Source organism: Cebidichthys violaceus, unplaced genomic scaffold (assembly GCF_023349555.1).
Source record: "Cebidichthys violaceus isolate CVI_PGR_0920_01 unplaced genomic scaffold, fCebVio1.0.p SCAF_85, whole genome shotgun sequence".
NCBI lineage: Eukaryota > Metazoa > Chordata > Actinopteri > Perciformes > Stichaeidae > Cebidichthys > Cebidichthys violaceus.
In genome coordinates, this window is record NW_027176970.1 from 133,706 (window position 1) to 157,416 (window position 23,711).

General features: G+C 39.9%; 1 protein-coding gene across 1 annotated transcript in view; it reads left to right on the forward strand.

The window, feature by feature from the left end:
* gabbr2 (gamma-aminobutyric acid (GABA) B receptor, 2) overlaps positions 1 to 23,711 on the forward strand; it is a 165,059-nt gene that overhangs the window by 95,016 nt on the left and 46,332 nt on the right. Inside the window, exons 4-12 of the mRNA XM_068702495.1 lie at positions 824 to 925; positions 5,633 to 5,698; positions 7,215 to 7,403; positions 8,492 to 8,734; positions 13,803 to 13,863; positions 20,567 to 20,647; positions 21,495 to 21,645; positions 21,989 to 22,121; positions 23,231 to 23,338. Of these exons, the coding sequence (XP_068558596.1) occupies positions 824 to 925; positions 5,633 to 5,698; positions 7,215 to 7,403; positions 8,492 to 8,734; positions 13,803 to 13,863; positions 20,567 to 20,647; positions 21,495 to 21,645; positions 21,989 to 22,121; positions 23,231 to 23,338 (1,134 nt within the window). The remainder of the gene's footprint in view (positions 1 to 823; positions 926 to 5,632; positions 5,699 to 7,214; positions 7,404 to 8,491; positions 8,735 to 13,802; positions 13,864 to 20,566; positions 20,648 to 21,494; positions 21,646 to 21,988; positions 22,122 to 23,230; positions 23,339 to 23,711) is intronic.

Consider the following 23,711-nt stretch of genomic DNA (forward strand, 5'->3'; position numbering starts at 1 on the left):
GAATGTTATAAATCCACATTTAACAGAGAGAGTTAAATCATAATGATGACAGTTTTGATGTCTTCCGTAGCAATATGTCTCTGTCATGCTTGTGTTTCTGTCTTTCCACTCACAATTTAACATACAGCATGCATACACCAGCTCAAAACATTAAATAGCCTGCATCTATCTGTCTTGTTTTGTACATACTATATATACATTACTGTATATACATACGTAAGTATTATTGCTAAGAGGTTTATGGGAAATTGTCAGCAAGATATCATGTGATGGTTTTGTTTGAAAAATGTATTTAAACATTTTTGTTTTGAACAAAAGGGTTCTCCTTATATTTCAAGATCATAGTCGGAGTTAAATTAAGTAAGCAGAAATATATATGCTTATTTAATCAATCATACTGTATTAGCTTTTACTTCAACCTGATGGGTTTTATGTTACAGCTAATGCAAGTAAGTTAATTATAGCTCATCAATGGATTCGTTTTAGTTAGCATTAGGTTTGAATGGCAATCTTTTTTGATTACGTGAATGTTTTTTTCCTGCATTTCCCCCCCTTATCCTCAATTTTGAATGGCCAGTTATGAATCAAACAATAATGTCAATCCATGTGACAAGGACCGTGTAGGACAGTTGTCTTTTTAGCCGAACAACCAGGAAGTCCCTGGGGGTGTGTCACCCATAAAGGTTCATACCGTGAATAAAAATGAACAAATTACATAGTAAATTATCAACGCCTTCTTTTTTTCTCTCTCTCTCTCTCTCTCTCTCTCTCTCTCTCTCTCTCTCTCTCTCTCTCTCTCTCTCTCTCGCGCCCCCTCTTTTAGGTGAGGAATGATCTAACTAATGAGCTGGAGAAAGCAGACATTCAGATTGCAGATACAGAAAGTTTTTCCAACGACCCTTGTGTCAATGTCAAGAAGCTCAAGGTAAGTGATCATTCCTGAACAATTCTAACTATGAATATAAAAGTGAAATGATTCAAGGTTTATTCGGATAAAAGAAATGAAGAGAGTCACGATTATACTTATATGAGTTGATGCCATCCAAAGTCAATCTTGGACAATGAATAAGTTGTTGGAGAATTGTCCATCTTTGACTGGATAGAGCAGGGCAGCTTAACAAGGACACTGTATTGGCTGGTACACATGCATACAGGTTTCTTTTTTTTCTCCTCTCTTCTTCTGTCTTTTGACATTTAATGAGAACAAAAATAGACCATTATTGGGCCAATATTGAGATGTTAGACCTCCATATCTTCAGCCATTTATTCCTTGTTTTAACATGCATGTTTGATCAGAATTGCTTTGATGAAACAAAAATGCAAAAGAATCAGATGTAAATGCAGTCAAGTTTGAAGGCTCAATTATCCAAAATATCTCCACAGGCAGTCAGAGATGCTTCTTGCCTCAGTTGTATATAAACAGTGAGTCAGTGCCGCATATTGTTTAAAGCAGGAAACGTTGTCAATGGAAGTAAATCCAATACATGACCTGGTGTGGAATATATTTTTTCATAGGAAGTTACATAGCACAGTGAGAGAAAAGATGTAAGAAGCGAATAAAGCAGAGTTGGAGAAAGGAAAAAAAGTGGAAGATGTGACGTATGCAACATGGAGCAGGTTGAAAGAAATGCAACAGAGAGATGATAAGACAGAGGGATCGAGAAGGAACGGCAAGATAAGCTGTCTTTCCAAAAATATATGTGTAACTCTAAATGTTGAGGACTGACATTTTAAGCTGACACCATCCTTCCTTGATCAACTCTAAATATTCAAATCACAGTGTCGCCTCGAAAGCTTTTCAGAACATTTGGATAGGGTGGGCGGGGGCCACTCTGACACTCTAATGGTCCGTTTCCCGCTCTTCTCGCAATAGCAGATTTCTGTCTCCCCGACAGCTACGTAACATGATGAGGTAGAGGGTGACACAGATTCAGTTGTGAAGGCTGTTCTTTTTTGGTTCTCTGTTGTGTGATTGTATATGTGCGACTGTGTGTGTGGGGGGGATAAGGGGGCCATGGCGTCACTGTGTGATCCACAAATAGAGCACTTACATCTGTGATCCAGCTGGAATATTCAAAAACCAGGCATTTCTGCTGTGGGGCATCGAAGCAGCCTTCAACATTTCTCAGTCGATTTCTGCTTTTTCATCTTCATCGCTTCTTCTCTCCTGTTACTGGACAGGCTGACGAAACAACATCAGAAAACAAATGCAAGCTTACACATGAAACCCCCATACGTACCTTCTAATTTTACCCACTATCAAGTTTTTTTTCTTCTTCAAATTGAACATTAAAATAACAATGCAAAAATACATTTTATAGACCAGGGCTTTTCAACATTTTTGTGACTGAAGGTCAATTAAGGGAGCTTGCATTCAATAGAGGGCCACATGAGAAAAAATGTCCTGAAATCTAAATTAAGTCCAAAACACTTTATTATTTATCATGATTGAATTATTCATCATGCATTCAGAACTCTTACCCCACAGATATGACGTAGAAAAGGTCCATTTCTTTTTAAACATTTTTTGTCTCACTGATGCAGCAATTTTGTGTATGTATAACTTTCAATATTTTTCTCAAACATGGTTCATATGTAAAACTGTAACTTATCCTTTAGTTAATACATTATTTGCAAAGCAGTTATTTCCAATTTTAAAATTCAGTGTTGTGAATGTATTTGTGGTAGTCTAAGCACACATATTCACCATACCTCAATAACCTTTGCTGTAGGTGCTGTTTATTGGCCATGATTTAAACATATAATATACTAATAGACTCAATTGTAAACAAAACTTGTCTTTAATACAGAATGAATTTTGCTTGCTACATTGTATTGTGGGCCTGAAAAGAAAGAGGATAAGGCTCAAGACAAATGGTTTGCACAGATATTATCATTATAAGTTTGTCCATTTCATATTATCTGTTATTGATAATATCATCAGAGCCACAGCTGCTGTTCCTGTAATCTGCAGTGTTTTTCTCTGATGAAGCACCTCTGCTTGTCCAAATCCCCAAATCCCACCAGGTTCCAGGAATAATCTCTCATTGTGAAAACAGAAAACACGGTCCTCCTTCCACCATATTCTAGATCTGAAACTCCAACGGTTAGCAGACTGTTTTTGAGTTTGTTGGAAAGGTCAGAAATGATCAGATATTGTGACGCATACTGACAATATTTTAGTAACTTTTATTTTGAAGGCCAGTTCAGATAATAATACCACATATGTATTATAATATATGTTATACAGTATGTATAACATGTATTGCTCACCTAGGATCTATTAGCGATCAAACACACACACAAACACTGTATGTTTGTAAAACATCTGTATGCACAGAAATCATTACCAACAGACATGGGGGAGATGGTTTAGGTTTAGTGGGAAAGTAGAAACACATTGCCAGTCTACAAATCCCGTCTCCCATAAGCTCATAAAAAGGCCATCATTAGTGTGTGCGTGTGTGTGTGTGTGCCTAATAAGCCTTAACAGTGCCTGATCAAGCTTTTAAGGAACAGTATTACTCAAACCATTATCGCATATAAATCACCATCATAAAGTTACAAACAACCCTGTCACGGGTAAAGCAGGCAAGGCTGCCCTTAACACTACCCTCTTTGAAAGCAATTATTGTTATAGTTATATAAAAGCTCAAGCAACAAGGGTGATTTGGAGCCCTGTAATGACCTAGTCCATCTGGACAAACAAACACAACACACTCACTCATGCCCTTGCCCACTAAACACAGTCTTTTCATGTTTTTGCCAGGCAGGCCAGAATTTATACTGATGTTGTGGTCCTAGGTCATGGCTGGAGTCATTTGGGTTAAGTGCCTTTCCTCCAGTGTAGGGCAATGTTATTGAGCAGCCACTTGCACTTCTCTCACACACACACACACACACACACACACACACACACACACACACACACACACACACACACACAAAAACACTTAGAGCTTCTTACAAAAGACCTCTTTAAATGTCCCAGAATGCTTTCTGGCTTTAATGAGAAACCACAAAAGAAGCCTTTTGATTGAACAGCTCGGCTTTCTGAAAGTTTTCATGCTCTTTAGTGTGTGTGTGTGTGTGTGTGTGTGTGTGTGTGTGTGTGTGTGTGTGTGTGTGTGTGTGTCCGTGTCCCATATGCAATGCTAGAACCTATGTAGATAAATCTTAGCGTTGCTGTAAAATCTATCAGACCAACAGACAGATAGATATCCATCTATTTATCTGTCATCATATATCTAACTAATCTTTCTGATTTCTCTATATAATATATCCAGTATATCCAAGGATATATTATAGGAATAACTACATTGTTTGGCTGTTGGGTAGCTCCTTGTGTGTCTAATCGCCTCAAGGAATTGGATTTAAAATGACAGTGATTGGTTGCCCCCTCTGATTTGTGGATGCATGACATATGGTAGTGATTGCCTGAGGGAAGATGACTTCATGAACTGTATTCGTAATGGCTTCTCATTATCCAGAATAAAGGCAGAACACTTACAGTAGGTTCATTGAAAATACAGCTGGTGTGTTTATTAGACAACTGTCGGTGAATAATACCAAAATGTTAAAGTAGGTCCACCATTAAATTCTATGTTTAATAACATAATTCATTCTTTCATTCTTTCAGTCTTCAGATTTCCTTTTTTTTTTTAAATTGCTTCTAGATTTGGTGTCTTTCTGTATGAAGTGTCATGGTTGAATAAGGGCTTTATGATAGACTTTTCTCCATCCATCACACATCACCTCTAGCTTTGTTGAGCATATGCTGATTCATCAAACCTGTGTCAGTATTATTGGATTAGCTTTGGGGCAATGTTGTACTGTGATGTGTGCGTTTGTCACCATCCGCTTGTGTGATCATGTGTTCATACAGGCCTGTGCTTGTGTTTGTACAGTACTATACATAGGCATGTGCACACTAAATTACTTTGTTGGTCCCAGAGTCAGATTTTTTTTCCCAACATGAAACATGCTGCACTTCCACCCGGGCAATCTGAATTATTTACAGAGTCAATCAACAGGCCGTTTGCTCAGAATCTCCATGTATATCTGTGCTGGTTGGCAAAGAAAGCAGTTCTGCTCCCTGACACTTATGTCTCTGTTGTTATGGATCCACATTTTGCTACTTGATATTGCCTTAGCCTCTCAGCCACTGCTTCGCCACCCAGATCCCACATACTTTGTAGCTGCTGACAAAATAGACATTGTGATGTAAAAGCAGTACACACAGCATGACTGATTCTATGTTCATTTGTTAAGTGTGATGTTGCAGAATGCTGAGAAAAGGTATCGAGAGCAATAAAGCTGATGCCAGTGCAGATGTACCTTTTCCTTAATGGCTGTATTGACGGTGCAGTTACCCTGAAAGTGCAGTTCCAGGGAAACAAGCAAACAGCTTCCATTGGTAGCAATGCTAACATGTCTGTAAAGCCCAGAGGCTACAAAATCACAATAAAAAGCTTGCACTGTTATGTAATGTGGTGTGACAGGGATGCAATATAATCTTGATTATACAAACAAACCATTTCACATATATACTTTATATTTACTGTAGAAATGTGTGAGCATGGTGCTCATATTTGCCATTTTAGTCATGAAGTGTTATTCTTTCTTTTTTCAGGACAACGATGTTAGAATCATCATCGGCCAGTTTGACGAGAACCTGGCTTCCAAAGTCTTCTGCTGCGTAAGTCCTAAACTCAGTTATAAGTGAAAGCTGTCAGATATCTTGCCAAGTAATTCAAATCTTGTTTGGTATACAATTGGTTCAGTGATTGGGGTGACATAATTTGGCTTTATATGGTTTTGGCTCATGTGTAATGTTTTGCTCTTGTTGCTTAGTTCATGATTTCAGTGTTCTTTAAGCTCAGTTTTCTAGCAGCTCACATAAAGTAAGAATAATTACACAAAAGTTAATCTCCATATATTATACTGTATCCCGCGGGAGAGGCTGGTCTTGGCCCACCTCCGACCGCAGGTGAAATCATAACTGGACCCTCTGCAATTTGCATACCAGCCTCATGTGGGAGTGGACGACGCCATCATCTACCTGCTCAGTCGCACCTGGATGGAACCGGTGGTTCTGTGAGAATCACTTCTTTGATTTCTCCAGTGCATTTAACACCATCCAACCAGTGCTGTTGAGTGAGAAGCTGCGGGTGGTGGGGGTTAACGCGTCCACTGTCTCCTGGATCACTGACTACCTCACAGGCAGACCACAGTTTGTCCGACTGGGCCGTGTGCTGTCTGATACGGTGGTCAGTGATACTGGAGCCCCACAGGGAACTGTTCTGTCTCCCTTCCTGTTCACCTTATACACCACTGACTTCCAGTACAACTCGTGGTCATGCCATCTGCAGAAGTTCTCTGATGACTCTGCAGTGGTCGGGTGTATAAGGGACGGACGGGAGGAGGAGTACAGGGCAGTAGTGGATAACTTTGTGGAGTGGGCCGGTAGAAATCACTTGCTTCTGAACGTGGCCAAGACCAGAGAAATGGTGGTCGACTTTAGGAGGAAGGCGACGGCTCCACAGCCGCTGAGAGTTCTGGGAGAGGACGTGGACATGGTGGAGGAGTACAAGTACCTGGGTGTCTCCATCGACAATAGACTAAACTGGAAGGCCAACATCAACGCTGTGTACAAGAAGGGGATGAGTCGACTCTTTTTCTTGGGGAAACTTTGATCCTTTAATGTGTGCAGCAAGATGTTGGAGATGTTCTACCAGTCTGTTGTGGCCAGTGCACTGTACTTCTCCGTAGTCTGCTGGGGGAGCAGCATTGGAGCCGGAGACACCAACAGACTTAAACTGGTTTAGAAGGCCGGCTCCATCATTGGATGCAAACAAGACTATCTGGAACAGGTGGTGGAGAGGAGGACACTGAAGAAACAATCATCCATATTGGATAACCCGGACCACCCTCTCCACCACCTACTGCAGGGATAGCGGAGCACTTTCTCCAACAGAATGATCCAGCTCTGCTGTCACAAGGACAGATACAGGAGAACATTCCTGCCTACTGCAATCAGACCGTATAATAAATCACCTTGGGCCAAATCATTCACTGTTGGTTAAATCTTTGCACTACTGTTTATTTAGTTGATTTAATATTTTTCTATTATTCTATTTAATTGTATCTATCTATCTATATATCTCCTGCTGTTATATTGCCTCAACTTCCATTTTTTTTCTACCACTTCCCAGGCATATAATCTTAACATGTTTGGCAGTAAATACCAGTGGATTATCCCCGGCTGGTACCAGGGCAACTGGTGGGAGCAGGCCAACAGCACCAACTGCACCACCAAGAAGCTGCTCACAGCCATGGAGGGATACATCAGTGTGGACTTTGAGCCACTCAGCGCTCGCCAGATTAAGGGCATCTCTGGCAGGGTGAGTGACACCCACTGTTGTACTTCACAGGATTGTTGTGTTAAGTAATTCAATGTGTCATTAAATGTTAAGTCAGTTTAAATAAAACAAAGGAAAAAATATATACAGTACCAAGAATGTGACTCACAAGTTTTTTCTGTGTCTGAATATATAATATGACACAAGCATACCATTTCCACAAAAAGACACTTTAGATGCATGTTTTTAACCAGAGATCAATCTTCCGATTTATTTTCACACTGCATTACCCTGTACAGTAGCATTGATGCTAAAACAGCATTTCCAGTAACTTTCAGGGTTCCCATGCGTCCTGAAAAACTAATTTTCTCCTCCCAAGTCGTGTCACATCGTAGCACATGGAGGTTGGAAGACATTACACAATGTTGCTTTCTTCCCAGCTTGTTTTAAATGACTAAATTGGATGGCATGTTTGGCTTAGTTGCTAAAATGTATGTGCTTTCTAGCTTGTTTTGCCTGGAAAGGTATAAGGTTTGTGATTAGATTAGGCTTGGGGCTTGGAGCAATGGTTTCAAATGTGTGTTAAGAGAGTTGAATAATATTGAATGGTAAGCCAGTACAAAAACAACAAATTGGAGCTCAAATCACAGGCTGGATACAGGACTTTTTTACTTAATTTTTAGCATTGTCTCTTCAAACGCATTGCTGCTTTTTTAATGTAAAATGAACCATAACATGACATGACATGTTTATCTTAGCGGTAGCTTCACAATAGAGCTGTACATCTGCCAGTATGGTTGCATTACATTCTGATAATTTGTCATAATTTCTAAACATGTAAGAGACTATTTCATAGATGAGTCATAGCCATAGATTGCACGTCTTTTAAATCAGACTTCTACAGCGAGGAACACATTAGTGTATGCCGTGATCCCTCATACTAGCTAGATCACTGTCCAGGAAAAGTCGTGGAAAGTTGTAATAAAAGAGTGGGAACTCTGACTTTGCATCTCAAATTGGAAAAAGTTACACCAATAATGAATGCCTTTTTCTAAGGAAAAACATCTTATTTCAAAAAGTTAGGAGATGCACATTTTCTCTTAATAATCTCTTTGTTACCTGTCTTTCAGACCCCTAAGGACTACGAGAGGGAGTACAGCCGAGAACTTCAGCAGAAAGGTGTGGAGTCCAGCAAGTTTCACGGCTTTGCCTACGATGGGATGTGGGTCATTGCTAAAACCTTGACTCGAGTGATGGAACTGCTTCGGGTAAAAAAACGGCAGAACACCTACCATAACTTCACTGTGGATGACCGCGAAGTGGGAAAAATGGTGCTGGACGTCATGAATGAGACCAACTTCTTTGGTGTTACAGTAAGTTAAGCAGCAAATTGCTAATTTATTGTTTATTAAATATGGACATTATGTAAAAATATGTCAGTCTGATAGTTGGTAGTTAAAATAGCTTTCTCTTACTTCACTCACTAAAAGCTCCCATTGTCTACGCTTAGTTGACATGTGCAAACACAAGGATACTCCCCAGACACTATACTGTACATTTACCTTTACATGTGTAGGCATGAAAAATGTTTTTGTTAATATTGACGAGGCATATACGGTACAGTGAGGGAAAGGGAGAAAGACACTCATATAGTCCGTACATACAAGATCAAAAACATGGTTTAAAGCCACACAATCAAAACACTACATAAAATGATACCACTGATGAAGGAGCATCTTTTGGGGGAAAATAAAACATCCATCTGTGTTTATGCCTATAAATTGTACAGTATGGAGTTGGCAAAATCAGGAAACACATAGAGGCATTAATTACTGCTCTGTAAGGCTGGAAGCTTGTTTGCAGAGAAGGTTACTTAGCCATCCTTGTCTCTGGATGACGCCTTAAGTGGTGTCATTTGGGGCTGCCGACTCACTCCAATGCATTCAAGATTGATCCTGGTGGCTATGCTATCTACAAGCTGTATGTATGTGTGTGTGTGTGTGTGTGTGTGTGGTGTGTGTGTGTGTGTGTGTGTGTGTGTGTGTGTGCGCCTGTGCATGTACTCACTCTCGCTGCTGTATTGAGCTGTTAGAGGATATCTACTGTTTCTGTGTAAAGGACACTCCCATTATTTGAGGATACCATGCTGCTCCCAGCCTATCAGCCAGTAGGCATGCAGGGCCTTACAGTAAAGCAGAACATTACTCATATCATATTCAACTGTGTTTTCAAATAAATGGCCAAAAAAAATGCAAGTGAGGAGAAAAGATTGGCTATACTAGAATATTAGGAAGGTAATAAACACTTACTATGTGGAAAGGTGAGAGACTGAAGTCAGGGTGGAACACAAGAGAGAAATGGATATAGATAATATGATAGAAATACAGATACAGTGTATTTTCAACAGAACAAAAGAGAAGAAAAGAAAGAGAAAATAGCCTTGAGAAAATCAGTACAAGAACTGACTGATGTTATTGTGAGTTCCTCTTTGGCTAACGTCCCTAGAGGTGTATGTGTGTTGCAGCACTCTACCTAATCCTTCAGGTCGTCATTCCTCACCCCTCTACTCAAGACTCTCAGACCTCTCTCAGCACAGACCCATTCAGGGCTGCTGATCAGGACCAGGCTGACATTGAGTCTTTCCTCAGAGACTCTGGGATGCAAAGCCGTGCAGGAATATTGATGGCCATGTAGCATTTCATCCACGTTTTTCAAAATAGATAATGAAGTCCTGTTAGGTTGTTTGGATAGAATAGCAATCCTATTCTCTCCGGTCCTTAATATTAGTATTGACTCATATTGACTCTACACATGTTGCCATCAGTGGTGAAAGAAGTCCTTTACTTGAGTTTACTAATGATACCACAGTGTTTAAATACTTAATTAGAAGTAAAAGTCCTGCATTCAGATTTTAAATAAGACAGTGAGAGTGTTCTCTCTGAACGTATTGTACTTTACATTGCACTTATGTATGGTAAGTAAATATTCTTTGTTACTTTTGACCTGTGGGGAGCTTGCTGTCACAATGTAAAATGAAGGGATGACGTAAATGTAGAAATGAATCAATTGATTTTGAGAGTTTAGTTTTACATAACAACAAGAAGTAATGTGAAATGGTCATGGTAGTAATTTGACAGTAAATCTGATTGCTCTTGTTTTGCTGAGGCCCTAAAAGAAAATCTAAATTCTCATTATAATGATGTGTTTGTTTTTGAAAACCACAATCCTGATTGGTATAAACAAAATCTTGTGCATGTGGTAAACAATACATGGTTTAAATACAGCGACATTGCAAAATAATGAAATGCATCTTTGTTTCCAAAGATTTGAGATATGTTCACTATTAAAGCTGTTCTTTTAGGAGATGCATGAAATGAGATCAAAAGTGTTCCCTGTATGTAGCACACACTTGGTACATAGAAACTTCCACCCACGCATGACAAACAAAGACATAGGAAGGCAATTTCCCTTCCACACTGCATACATCTTTTATGCTATTTTCGTATTCAGATTTCAAAAGGGGCTATTACACAACTCGCTCGGTTTGCTTGTGAATTGCAATGACTCCTACTGGGTTTCCAATAAAATAAATCCATGTGTAGCGAAATTGCTGCTTGCCCTTGGTTTAAATGTGTGCATGCGTGCTTGATAATATGGGATCATACCTTGACATGAGCCTCTTGTCTCTCCTGTTGTCACGATTTTACGCCGTGTGTTTGCTGTGTAAACACACAGGTCTCATGGGACCTAACCATGTCCATTCTGCACTGATCTCAGTCCTGCTGCTGAATTCTTAACAGCCGCAGCAGGAGAGTGATCATGGAGGGCTCCACAGTATTGATCTGGCTGCTGTCAGGGCCATAGAGAAAAAGGCTGACAGCTGGGAGAGACTTTCAGGACACAGAGTGTGCAGATAGCTGCTAGAACCACAGGATGATGTACACTGGAATTTACCCGGGAGGGCTGATGGGAAGAGACACAGCACATTGTGATTGGAGATGACAAGTGTGCAGGTAAATGTTTGCGTTGCTGTTTTAAAAAAAAAAATCTGTGGTCAGTGGTCATCGTGTTGGTATCAGTGTCCTTCTGGGTAATGGTGAGTAGCACAACCCGAGGCTTGACAGTCATCTCAAACAGCCACACTGAGGTAAAGCAGAGGGGGGAGAGTTATGTGCATTTGTTTTTTACTATTAATGTGTGTGTGTATGCGTGTGCATCACAGTTACATTCACATTAACAGGGTTTCCAACTCAAACTGTGAAAGCCCGGAGGATGTCACACCTGCAGCCCACAGACTGACATTTCATTTGACCTCGGCACACTTGTCACTGACAGTATTCTCACCTCCTCAGCCAAAGTGATACCTGGCCGCCTCCACCGTCTCACCTCAGAAAGTCACACACACACACACACACACACACACACACACACACACACACACACACACGCCTAGACACAGTGATTGCTCCATCAGCCAACATTGTGACTCAAGTCTGAACATCCTTTGAATAGTAGACAAGGGACACCTGTCTGGGTCAATACACTCCAGTGAGGTTGCCTAAGCTGCAGAGGAGCATAATACCTTGTAGAAAGAGGGCTTTACAGTAGCTTCTTTGAATATTGGTCAAAGGAGGTTAATTTAATCTGTGTTGCACAGACATTTATTTGCAATTAAGAATGTAAGAGTGAGTGCCTCTGCATATGTTTGATATGCTTTGCATATTCTCCAAACCGTGTATACACTTGAGAGAACAAATCGAGGGCTGTTAAAATAACTACACTCCATTTCAATACGGTTTGTGTTAGCTCCACTTTTGCTGAGGTGAAGGGCAATTATGGTGGCATCGCTAATGCATAGCGAGAGCATGATGATGAAGCTAGCTACTCCAGAAACCTTGATACATACACTCACAGACAGTCATTACAGGTTCAAGTCAAGTTCCCCTATTTTCATCCCACATTGTCTGACCCTGTTTACACACCACAGTTATCTGAATGTAATATCTAATGAGCTGAACCGGGGTGCACTGCACTGTCCTACTTACACTACAGGCATAATTCCATAGCATATTGTAGGAAAGAGCAGTGTGTGACGAAAGGAAACTTGTTAGTGTTGACAAGTCAGATTGACACTGGGGTGTGAAATTGTTAGCATAGGGATCTGGCTGTATGTCACCAGGGTAAAGGCAGCACTGGATGCCCTGTGTCTCAGAAGTAGCTTGTTCTGCTCACACAAATGCATCATCAGGGATAGGGCCACATGCATGCACATAAGCATAATGTGACAACATATTAAGTGCATGCACACTGACATCAAAGATGACACACAAAGACTGGGATTCAAACAGAGGGGTGGGATCCTGCTCTGCTACTTCAAAGCTTGCCATCTTTTTGAGGCAAAATTGGCTCTCCAGCTTCCTTCCCCATATTCCCCCTTCAGCTGTCTTTTAATCAGCTAATGCAAATGTTCCATCTCTAAATATCTATCTATCTATCTATCTATCTATCTATCTATCTATCTATCTATCTATCTATCTATCTATCTGTCTATCTGTCTATCTGTCTGTCTGTCTGTCTGTCTGTCTGTCTGTCTGTCCCTCCCAGTCTCCACTCTCACCTGTTTTGTTAGCCAGACAGTAATATGTGAGCCCAGTTAAATGTGTAATTATGGAGCTCTGTTAGCAGATGGTTGGCTGAATTAATTGAACAGTCTTGGTAGATGAAGAGGGAGAGAGAGATAAAGAGACAGGAGGAAGGAGAAAATAGAACAAGAGAGAGGAAGAGTGAGAATACATGGGAGAGATAAGGCGACAGAAGCCAAATTGATTTGAATATGTCTCACGATATTGCCAAGTTGAATTGCTTTTGTCTACCTTGTCTGCATTTGACAGACGCTGCCTGGCTTGAAATTGCTGTCTTGTTCCTGTTGAGTTTAAATGAAAGACGTCCAATTGTTTTTTCTATAGGGTGGTTGTTTGACTGAAAAAAATAGATATTTTTGTGGAGAAATTAATGTTGACCAAAACATTTTTTAATAAAATCTTCACTACATTTACTGACCACTACACACTTTTCTGAAGCCAAATGTGAGAGACTTGTATTTGTACCAATGCTATGTGAGCAAACACAATGTTAAATCAATCAGCCTTGCTGACCTGACATGGTTCCAAAGATATTAGCAAAATAATTTACTCAAAGATAATTTTGTTTACCTTCTATGAACAGATCAATTTTGGCAACTTCTAATCAAATGAGATGCAGTGTGTGCAGTAGCCAAGACTCTGCCCTTTGTCTGCTCAGGCTGTAGAATCAGGACAGCACTGTGCAGAACTAAAGTTTCTACTGAAATTCACTGAACTGCTTACGCTGCATATTCAGTTATAAAATGTGTGTTTCCAATGTTTCATGTGTTAAGTGTTTTGTTTTTTCCCTTCTTTTTAGGGCCAAGTCATGTTTCGGAACGGAGAGAGGATGGGCACAATCAAATTTAACCAGTTTCAAGGTATGAGTGACACTAGTACTACTCTACTCCGTCTTTATTTTCTGTTCTGGTTTTGCTAAGTCAATTGTATATTTGTTTTCAAACTTTTACCGTTGATCAAACCTTGAGTCTCCACTGAGTTGGAGTTAGAATTAGTTCTACAATTTGTTTGAATTCCAGCCACTGCACATCTGTGTTCAATAAAACCTGCAATTGTTTCAGAAATGTTGCAGGATTACCAGAGTTTTTGGAAAGCCACTTACAATTTTTCTCAAGCCAGAAGGCTGCCACGGTTGATATACCCAGTGCCGATAATGGATCCTGACCAATACAGCTTAGGAAAAGCTTGCAGCAGTCATACAGTATACACAGGAAAGGGAGGCTGAAGGATTTCACAGTTTTCAAGTCAGAAGCTTTGTACTCACATTTATCTCATTAGTTGTTTTTCTAGAGAGGTTAGTCATTATTTGCATGACTGCAAGGGTTGTTTGTCACAAAAATACGAAATATTTTAGACTTTCACTTTTGTGAGTAAAATCACCACAAGTCTTTATGTAAGGAGTTGCCCGACTCTCTGTGTCTGTGTGGGGGCAGGTTAGGTGAATCTAAAACTTGAAAGCATAAGGCCCATGGTGCTTTACTGTGCTTGATCTCCTCCGTGGTGACAGGATGTATCTCTGGACTGTCAAAGTTTGTACATAAAAATATACTCTATGTCCTCGTAGCATCATCCTGAGGTTATTTTTGAGCCAGCAGGGCCTGCTGAGTGGGAGAATAACCAAGAGATTGCATCTTGATGCAGGGGATTCCCAGCTCCCAGGCTCCCCAGACTGTATGTAGCACACTGCATGGTGCTGTTCAGTCCCCTCTGCCTAACCATCTTATCTTCCCCAGTGCAGAGGGGCTTGATCCCTCTGGCTACATACATCAGTGTGTGTGTGTGTGTGTGTGTGTGTGTGTGTGTGTGTGTGAGAGTGAGAGATAGAGATAGAGATAGAGAGCAGAAAGTGAGTGCTTATGAACATGCTGCTGTGCATGCCTCTGTTGGTGACTGACCATGTATGTACAGTATGCTAATGCTGTTACAGCCCAGGCTCAGTGGGCTGTAACAAATAAGGAGACCACATGGTTTATAGTAATTTCAATATTTTAAATTTAACTAAGACAAAATTAATACAGTAAATAAATCTGTATGAATGTAAGACTTTGTAAATTTGTATGGACATCAAATCCTTATTGTACACATACATATCCTGAAAAGTCTATGTTGGTCAAATTAAACAAAGAATAGCTGAGCACAAGATTGCCATCCGGATCAAAAATCTGAACTATGCATTCAAACGTAACTATATTCAATGTAATAATGGCTCTCCTGCGACTCTTAAACTTTGGGGGATCGAAAGGACTACACCATCCCCTAGAGGTGGAGATATTATCAACATATTGCTACATAGAGAAGATTTCTGGGTCACTGAACTCAACAAAGTTGAGGACCTCATGAAGAGCAATGTCTGACTTGTTTTTTATAGGCTTATGTCAAGCTTTGCTCATCACTTATTCATATTGCTTGATACAGGCTATTTACTGCTGCTGCTGGTCTAATGGGATGTTTTTGAAAGGTCTATGGATGTGATCTAATATGTCTCTGCTATATGTACTTTTTATCAATTGAGCACTCAAAACAAATTACATACATACATATCCAGACGCTTTTCTTTGACCTGGTTGGAAAATGCTCTGAGGTCAAGAAAGATGTGAGAGAGAATTCATGAGGACTAACGGAAAGGCAGCCACGGTGTTAGAATCCGACTGCACTTACGCTAGGCTACAGAGTTAGTTTTTTTAAAGTAACTTAATTTATAACACATAGGAAATGAGTACAGTGACAAACTCAATGCCATACAATTCAAGTAAGCCCAAGAACGGAAATCATACCTGCTAAGAATGATTTGAGTTAAACAGTAACTGCGGATGTTATTGACAACCGAATAGTGTTGGAATTGGGGGGGCAGCATTGTCATAAAGAATGGTCCAGTGTACCCTATGCTAAAGGAGATAAGAAAGGAAGCATTGAAGACAATTTGACCAGCTGTTATCATGGCTGCCACTTAATACGTCATGGTCATTTCACTCAGCTAGGAACCTCCTTAAGCAAAAGCTTGTGTATGAGTAAACTGTGTGTGTGTGTGTGTGTGTGTGTGTGTGTGTGTGTGTGTGTGTGAGTGTGCGTGCATGCATGCTTGTCTGCTTTTGTAGTGAGAGGTTAACCTATTGGCCTGGCTGGTGATGGGGCATCTGTCTCAAGGGTTTGGCAGCTTTGCATAAACAAATTAAGTATATGTTATCATGACTAAATTACAGCAATGTTAGGGCTTGATTTTTTTGGGGGGGATATTTTTCAGCTTTTGCCTGAATCATAGCCACACATCTCTATTGATTTGTGACACACACTTGTATCTTTCCCTTCTCTATGTTTCTCTCCTCCCTGAAATGGTTGTACACTCGGTCTCCAACACACACTTCCCTCAACCAAATCCTCCCCTATGCTACATCTATCTCTCACTATCGTGTTGTAGCTTTATTACACCTCCTCCATCCCTCCTTAACCTTCACTCCTTCACTTCTTCCTCACTTGTCAAGGGTCGTGAATTTGTCACCCTTTTGACACACCAAGAGCCTGAGCTGGTTGGAGAGGAGAGGAGGGGCAACCCCAGCTTGAATATTTCAAAAGGCAGTGATCCTCAACATGACCCTATTATCTGTCCTCAGACTCTGATCCTCCATTTCCCCCTGTCAGGCGTTCTTAGTCAGGGGCCTCAATGGCTCTTATTCCCACTGTCTCTCATGAGGATAAGAGATAGCTCACTACCAGAGGTCTTGAACACAGTCGCAGTCCCTCTGAGAACAGATTTTAAATCAACGCACGGGTAGATAAGGAAACATGGCGTTTGTCATTCTGTCAGAAGATGAGAGGTTCAATGATACATATAAGGTGAGCTTTTGATACGTAAAAGGTTAAGATGTTTTGGATCTTAGAGATAAATGATAGGATTTACTATCTACAACAACCCTCATGTAAGAATTAATTTCCTGCTTTTCTATCATCTTCTACAGGAATTTGAACTAGCAACACTCTCACTGCTGTTTACCTCCAGGCAATAGTCTTCTCACAGCCTTTCAATATAAATAGCTCACAAGAATATCATTGAACTGCACTACCAAAGCAGCCTTTCTATTTATGTTAGAACTTCACAGATCTGACATGAAACAAAATAAAAATCATGAACTTGATCAAAGACAAACTAATGTGAATTGAATACAAAATAACTCTAAATTAATTTAATCACATTAACAAACACTTCTGTAAAGACGGGTCAGCATGTGTTGATAAATGATCTCTGGATTTCAGCATTATGAAAGAGTTATACTGCAAATGAGTTCCAGCAATCACCACTTTGATATTTTAATTTTCATACCAGCATGAGTCTCTGCTCCAAAGAGGACAAGTTATCTGTGCTTGAGTAGCAGCTGCATCAGTGAAAAAAAGCTCTTAATCTATTTAGCAGGTCAATAACTAGACACATGTATTATTATGTAATATTATAATAATATTGTGCTTTTAAGTACAGCAGAAGGTATTTTACTTGAGTATTATATATATATATATATATATATATATATATATATATACTTTCTACTCCAGTACATGTATGTGACAGCTGCAGTTACTTTGCAGGATTATATTTTGAAACAATCAGTACATTGAATAATAACACTAACAGAGTAGTATTGGAGTGGTGGTTACTTCTTTACAGTCTGACACTGCGTCCTGTATTCATTGTTTTTAGTTCCTTGTAGGTCCGGTTAATGTTTTTTCTTTTGTCTTGCTATAAAGGAATTGAAAAAAATTAAAGGGAAGGGCTGCATTTCTTTTATTGTCAGCAAATCCCCTTATAAGATGGAACCCAAAAAATGCTTCAGATTATATTTTGCTGTCCTATCTGTGGCTTTCACCCTGAAACCCATTAGTTCCTTTTGAAAATGTGGATCTTTAAAAGCCGGTCACGAAAATACACTTAAATTTGTAAAAATAAGTTTCCTAAAACAGTTGGGCATTGTACATTTCAACTAACAATAATAAAACAGGAATGAATAGTGTATCAATTGGGGATCATTTGAAGGTGCAGATTTGGTGCTCTATTGAGTATTTACATGTGGGATCGGTTCAGAAAGAACTACAGTGGCCATGTTAATCGTAATGAAGGAAGGAACCCAGTGCAAGATCGTAGCTCCTTTGTGGGTTTTTTTGATCAGTTTTTGAACAACAATGTAGTTTATTGGGCAGAGAAATAAGCAACATCAGGGTTGGATAAACATGCATATTGTTAGTGGGATAGATATACATAGTTTTGTTCTTTTCATGAGATTTGTTGACAGCAAAAGAAAAAAATACAATATCACCAGTCTTATTCTTAAATTCTTTTGTCATGAGTATATCATGTTAGGAAACTAAAAGTTGTCTCACGTTCAGTTAACAAATTTGACTGCTTCTTCAAGATATTTAAAGTGACTAAGCCAACAAAAAGGTGTGAAATGTCTTCGCACAGATTGAGCGACAGGTTGAGTATTACAAGCCCGCTGCAGCCATGAATATTCCCTGTGGGGATAGAGTGCTGGGATAGTATTCAAGCATCTCAAAGGAAGAGTGCTGATATTTAATCCCTTCTACTGTTTAGATCCTAACAAAAGACGTGGTCAAGGCAAACATGGTTATTGATCCTCGCTCAGCACTAAGACGTTTGAGATATACAAATCCTGATTGTGTATACAGCACATGGAAATTTACTGCTCTGAAATTGTTACTCACAGCCTGTCTAATATTTTCAACATTTACTGATGCTTTGATGCCAGAAGTGGAGATCAAATGAGGTGATTCACAGGGAGGAGAGGGGAACGCGGTGCCCTGTGATGCCACATAAGCTGATGTTATCTGTCATTTTCCTTGTCAAGGACAATGCTGCTGAGTAGTTCAATGGGCCTATAACAGTGATAACAGGGAGACGCAGAGACAGATTTGTGCATGCACACCAGAAGAAAATGCAGGTTGTTTGTAGTGCGTACAGAAAAAGATTCAGAATAATGTGTCCACCCCCTCCTCCCTGGTGCACACTCTTAAGCAAGTAATCTTTATAAGGGAAGAAGTGAAGGCCCAGGCTTGTCCGACAAGGTCATGCTTCCCTTAATATTACACCTGAGGGACTCATTATTGTGTCTAAAAGAGAAAACACTAACTCCTGAAATAGTTGCATTTGACCAGAACACCACAGAGACAATGGTGTTTTCAGTCTGTGATGTACATAGGTTTACAATCCCTTGACTGTATCTAGGAGATCCTTAAGTTTATGTATATTGAAGTATAAAAACAGAGATGATGACAGATTCAGTTGCCTTTATTCATTATTTCCTTCCACATAATTTGGAGATTGTTATCATTGAAATCTGCTCTTGCTTGTTTTTTTATGTTTTTTATCTGTTAGCTTGTTTGTATGATTCTCTACCCTGATGCACTTTAGGTTTCCTTGAGGTGAAATAAACTGATAATTAAAACAAGTAAAAAAAACAGGAAGACAATTTCCTGTCCATATTAAGCTTTCTCTGAAATCTACAAACTATGAATCTTAAAAGATAATCTAACTCTAGCCTTAAAATTCTATGTTAGGGATATTTCATAAATCATTTTACAGTTATATTACTGGTAGGTTTAGGAAGATCTCACTGTGATTTGAAGCTCGCTAACCACAGTGCCAGATTGTCCAGGTTATAGCTGGACCATTCTTCTCTGTATCCAGTAAGTGTTTAAATCAGATTGACATTTTCACGAAATACGGATCATTTGGGCTACATTCTGAAAACCCTTCAGGCTGCAACCTGAGATATTTATCATGACTTGCTGGAAAACCAAGCAAGAAACTTCAAAACTGGTGGAACCATTAAGCCAATGGTTGGGCTTGAGGGATAGGACAGTTGGTCTGTTAGTTGGTCCACCGATTTAATCCAGACTGAAATGTGTCAACATCTTGCACAGATAGTCATGGTTCCCAGTAACCTAATAAAGACTGCGGTGATCCCAAAACTTTTCATCTGGCTAAGCAATAAGCTTTAAATTTGTGTTTTTTTTGAGTGAAATGTTAAAAAAACATCTGATGGATTTCCATGACATTTGGAACATTCATGTTCTTTTCAATCATGTTGTAATATACTTGGTGATGCCTTAACTTTCCATCTAGTGCCATCATCAGATCAGACATTGTGTCAGATGCTTTGGTTTATGACTAATTACTGTACCTGCAAAACTGAAGGCATTCCCATCAGCCAGAGCTACACTTAGTGTTTATATTGGCAAATGTTGACAGGCTAACCTGCTAAATGGTGGTGAACATGGTAAGCACTATACCTGCTAAAGATCATCTCATGGTCATTGTGAACATGTTAATGCTAATGTTAGCATTTAGTACAAAGCAGTGCTTCGTCTCACAGAGACGCTAACATGGCTGTGGATTGTTTTTTAAAACTATTTCTTGCTGCAGATCAAATGCTTTAAAACTGTAACACCAGTCTAGAGAGTGAAAGAAAAAAGGGTGTGTTCATCAAGTAGCCAGTTGGGACAGTTTAAGTACAAATATTTATTCTAATGTCTTCGTATGTGTCTGGGTTTTTTAAACAGAGGGCCGGGAGGTGAAGGTGGGAGAGTACAACGCAATTGCTGATGTCCTGGACCTCATCAACAACTCCATAAGGTTCCAAGGTATGAAGAACACTAGATATGGGTGTTTGTGCATGCATTTGTGTGTGACTGTGTGAGCGTTGCCTCAGGGATGTAAAACTCACTCAAGAAGAAAAAGGTGTCCTGATGCATCTGATGTGTGTTTATATATATGTTAAAGGCCAATCACTTACCTGCTCAGCACTTCCCTATGTCGTTCACTTGCTCACTTGAACCCAAACTCTTTCCAAAACAAACACACACTTAGGGACCTACTCAGACACTACCACCACTCTGTATAGGGACTCGCCACTCTCCGTTACCACTCTAAACTGTCCTCCATCAGCTAAATTATTTACCGGTCCATTTTTCACTCCTCCCCCGTCGTTGGCCTGTGTTGGCATACTTAATAATTTGTTTAATTCCCTTGGCTATTCCCCCCTTCACCACCCTCACACTTTTTCCTCCATCTTGTCGGCTTTGCCCCACATAAAGAAACTCTAGGACAGTACCATCTAAGATGCTTGTTGCCACATCCCTGACCACAGTAAGTGGAGATGTGTAAGATGATGCCAGTGCAATCGATTGGCACACTGGTGGGAGAAAAATAGAGCAAAAGATAAGAAAGTGCAGTGTCTAACCACAATAACTTGACTGTGGTGCATTGAGATACATCCACTCAACTAGGGGTCACTGAGGACCAGGAAATTGGTTTCAAATCACTGCAGTGTCACTATTTTGTGGTTGAATGAAACAGGATTTGAAGGAAGCAGGTCTTACATTGTCAAAGTGAAGAGAGAAACCTCTCTGGAGAAGGAGAAGTATACAGAAATCCACTGTTTTCTATATTTCCACTCTTAAACAAAGACTTTTGGCATCTTCTTCATAGGTGTAGAGCCTCCCAAGGATCGTACGTTTGTGCGTCTGCAGCGGCGCCACATCAACGTACCCCTATACAGCATCCTGTCCACCATCACTATACTGGGCATGCTCATGGCAGGGGCCTTCCTGTTCTTCAACATCAAGAACCGCAACCACAGGTCAGCATTCAGCATTGGTGAAGCCCAGCTTTGAGAGTAGGAGGATGGAGGGAGGGGTCAGATGAAGGTTTGCTAGTGAAGTTGAAATAGATAAAGCGGGAAAGTAAATGAAAGAAGAAGGGGATGATTGAAAGAAGAAAAGAACAACAGTAAATATTGAAGTAAAAGAATGATGAAGCAATAGAATGATGATTAACCTTTAACGGTCTATAGGTACATTATTATTTCCCATTTCACTCTCCTCAATACCTAAATATCATACTGAAGTATTACTGGTGAATAGGATCTATTGTATTTTATTCTATTTTAATATATTGTAATCTAACCATCTGTTCTCTTCCAGACTAATCAAGATGTCCAGTCCCTACATGAACAACCTGATCATCCTAGGAGGCATGCTCTCCTACGCATCTATCTTCCTGTTTGGGCTGGATGGAGGTTTCGTCTCTGACAAAGAGTTTGAGACCCTCTGCACTGTGAGTTCCCTCAACACTTTTTACTAATACATAAAATAATTATTATAGAAGTTGGGGTTGGCTCCCTGTCTTATTCAATCGAACCTTGCTCATTGGCTAACAAAATAGCTCTGTACATGAGCAAGATGAAGAATACTGCTGAAATCACATGCACTATGTGACCGACCATACGTGAAAACGGATTGAATCTCTCTCTGGCTCTCTAGCTAGCATGGAGCACATTAAGTGTCTCCCCCCAGGTAGCATTACTGTGTGACTATGTCGATGCTGGATTAATTAAAGAGTTTTGATTACAGTGATAACCGGTTTCCACTGAGATACCACCTTCCAGACACAGAGACACACACACACACACACACACACACACATGCGCACCAGCGTAATGTTAGGCAGGGCACGTCTCGAGCTGCCACCACCTGGCTGAAGCTTTGCTGCAGAGCCAAAACAGAGTGTGTCACTTCAGACAAGCTTCTACAGCAAAGGACTACAGAGGTTGATCCATTCGCCACCAATCAATATGTGCTGGTCTCCTTGAGAATGAATGGTGTAATTGTTTTTTGCTGTCTTCTTTACACAGTGCTCTGTCCCTGCCTGGCTTTATTCCTCTCTCTAGATATGTTAGTGAATGGCAGGTGAAGAGAGCCAGGTGTAACTGTGTGAAGGGTTTGCAGTATTTGTGGTGCAGAAAGGGCTCACAAACAGATATGCACATAAAAACGAACTTGAACACATGCAGCATGCAAACATATACAGTATACAGAAGCACTCTGTAGCTATTCATAGTCTTTATTCAAATTCTAATATTTGAAAACACGTCAGCAGTGTCCTTTGTGCCAAAGCACTAAGAGGTCTACGTTTTGTTTCTCATTAAGATGAAATGCTCTTAGGAGTGTGACAGCTTCCATGGTCCAGGACGTTCTCCCAGAGCTCCACACTTAGAGAAGAAAAATTAATCTGACAGCTTCTTATTTTTAGAAGGCTTCACAAGGCTATTTTAAATGAACATCTTGAGAAAAATGCAAATACCTGTCAGATCAGATGTTGTTTTAAGCCTTTGATCACCAGTTTAAGACATGACACAATTATATTTTTCCCTGTTGTTCTGATAGGTTCGGACATGGATCCTCATTGTTGGATACACAACAGCTTTTGGCGCCATGTTTGCCAAGACCTGGAGGGTGCACGCCATCTTCAAGAATGTAAAGATGAAGAAGAAGGTATTGGAAAATATATATATTATGAAATGTACATGAGAGCGATAAAAAGCTAATTCAAAGTAGTACTATTTATAGCAGAAATTAATAATTTCATTGTTCAAATTACGACACTCAAAAAATATAATATATTATTTGTTCGTATGCCTCCTTGACAAATACGCTTTGATTTTTTTGTACATTTTTATTGTTCCACTCCGCGACAGTTAAGAGGCATTATGTTTTTGGCTTGTCTGTCTGTCTGTCCAGCCATCCGTACGTACCCATTCTCGTAATCGTGATATCTCAGGAACGCCTTTCGGGAATGTCTTTATATTTGGCACAAACATCCAGTTGGACTCAAGGAGGAACTGATTAGATTTTGCCGGTCAATGTG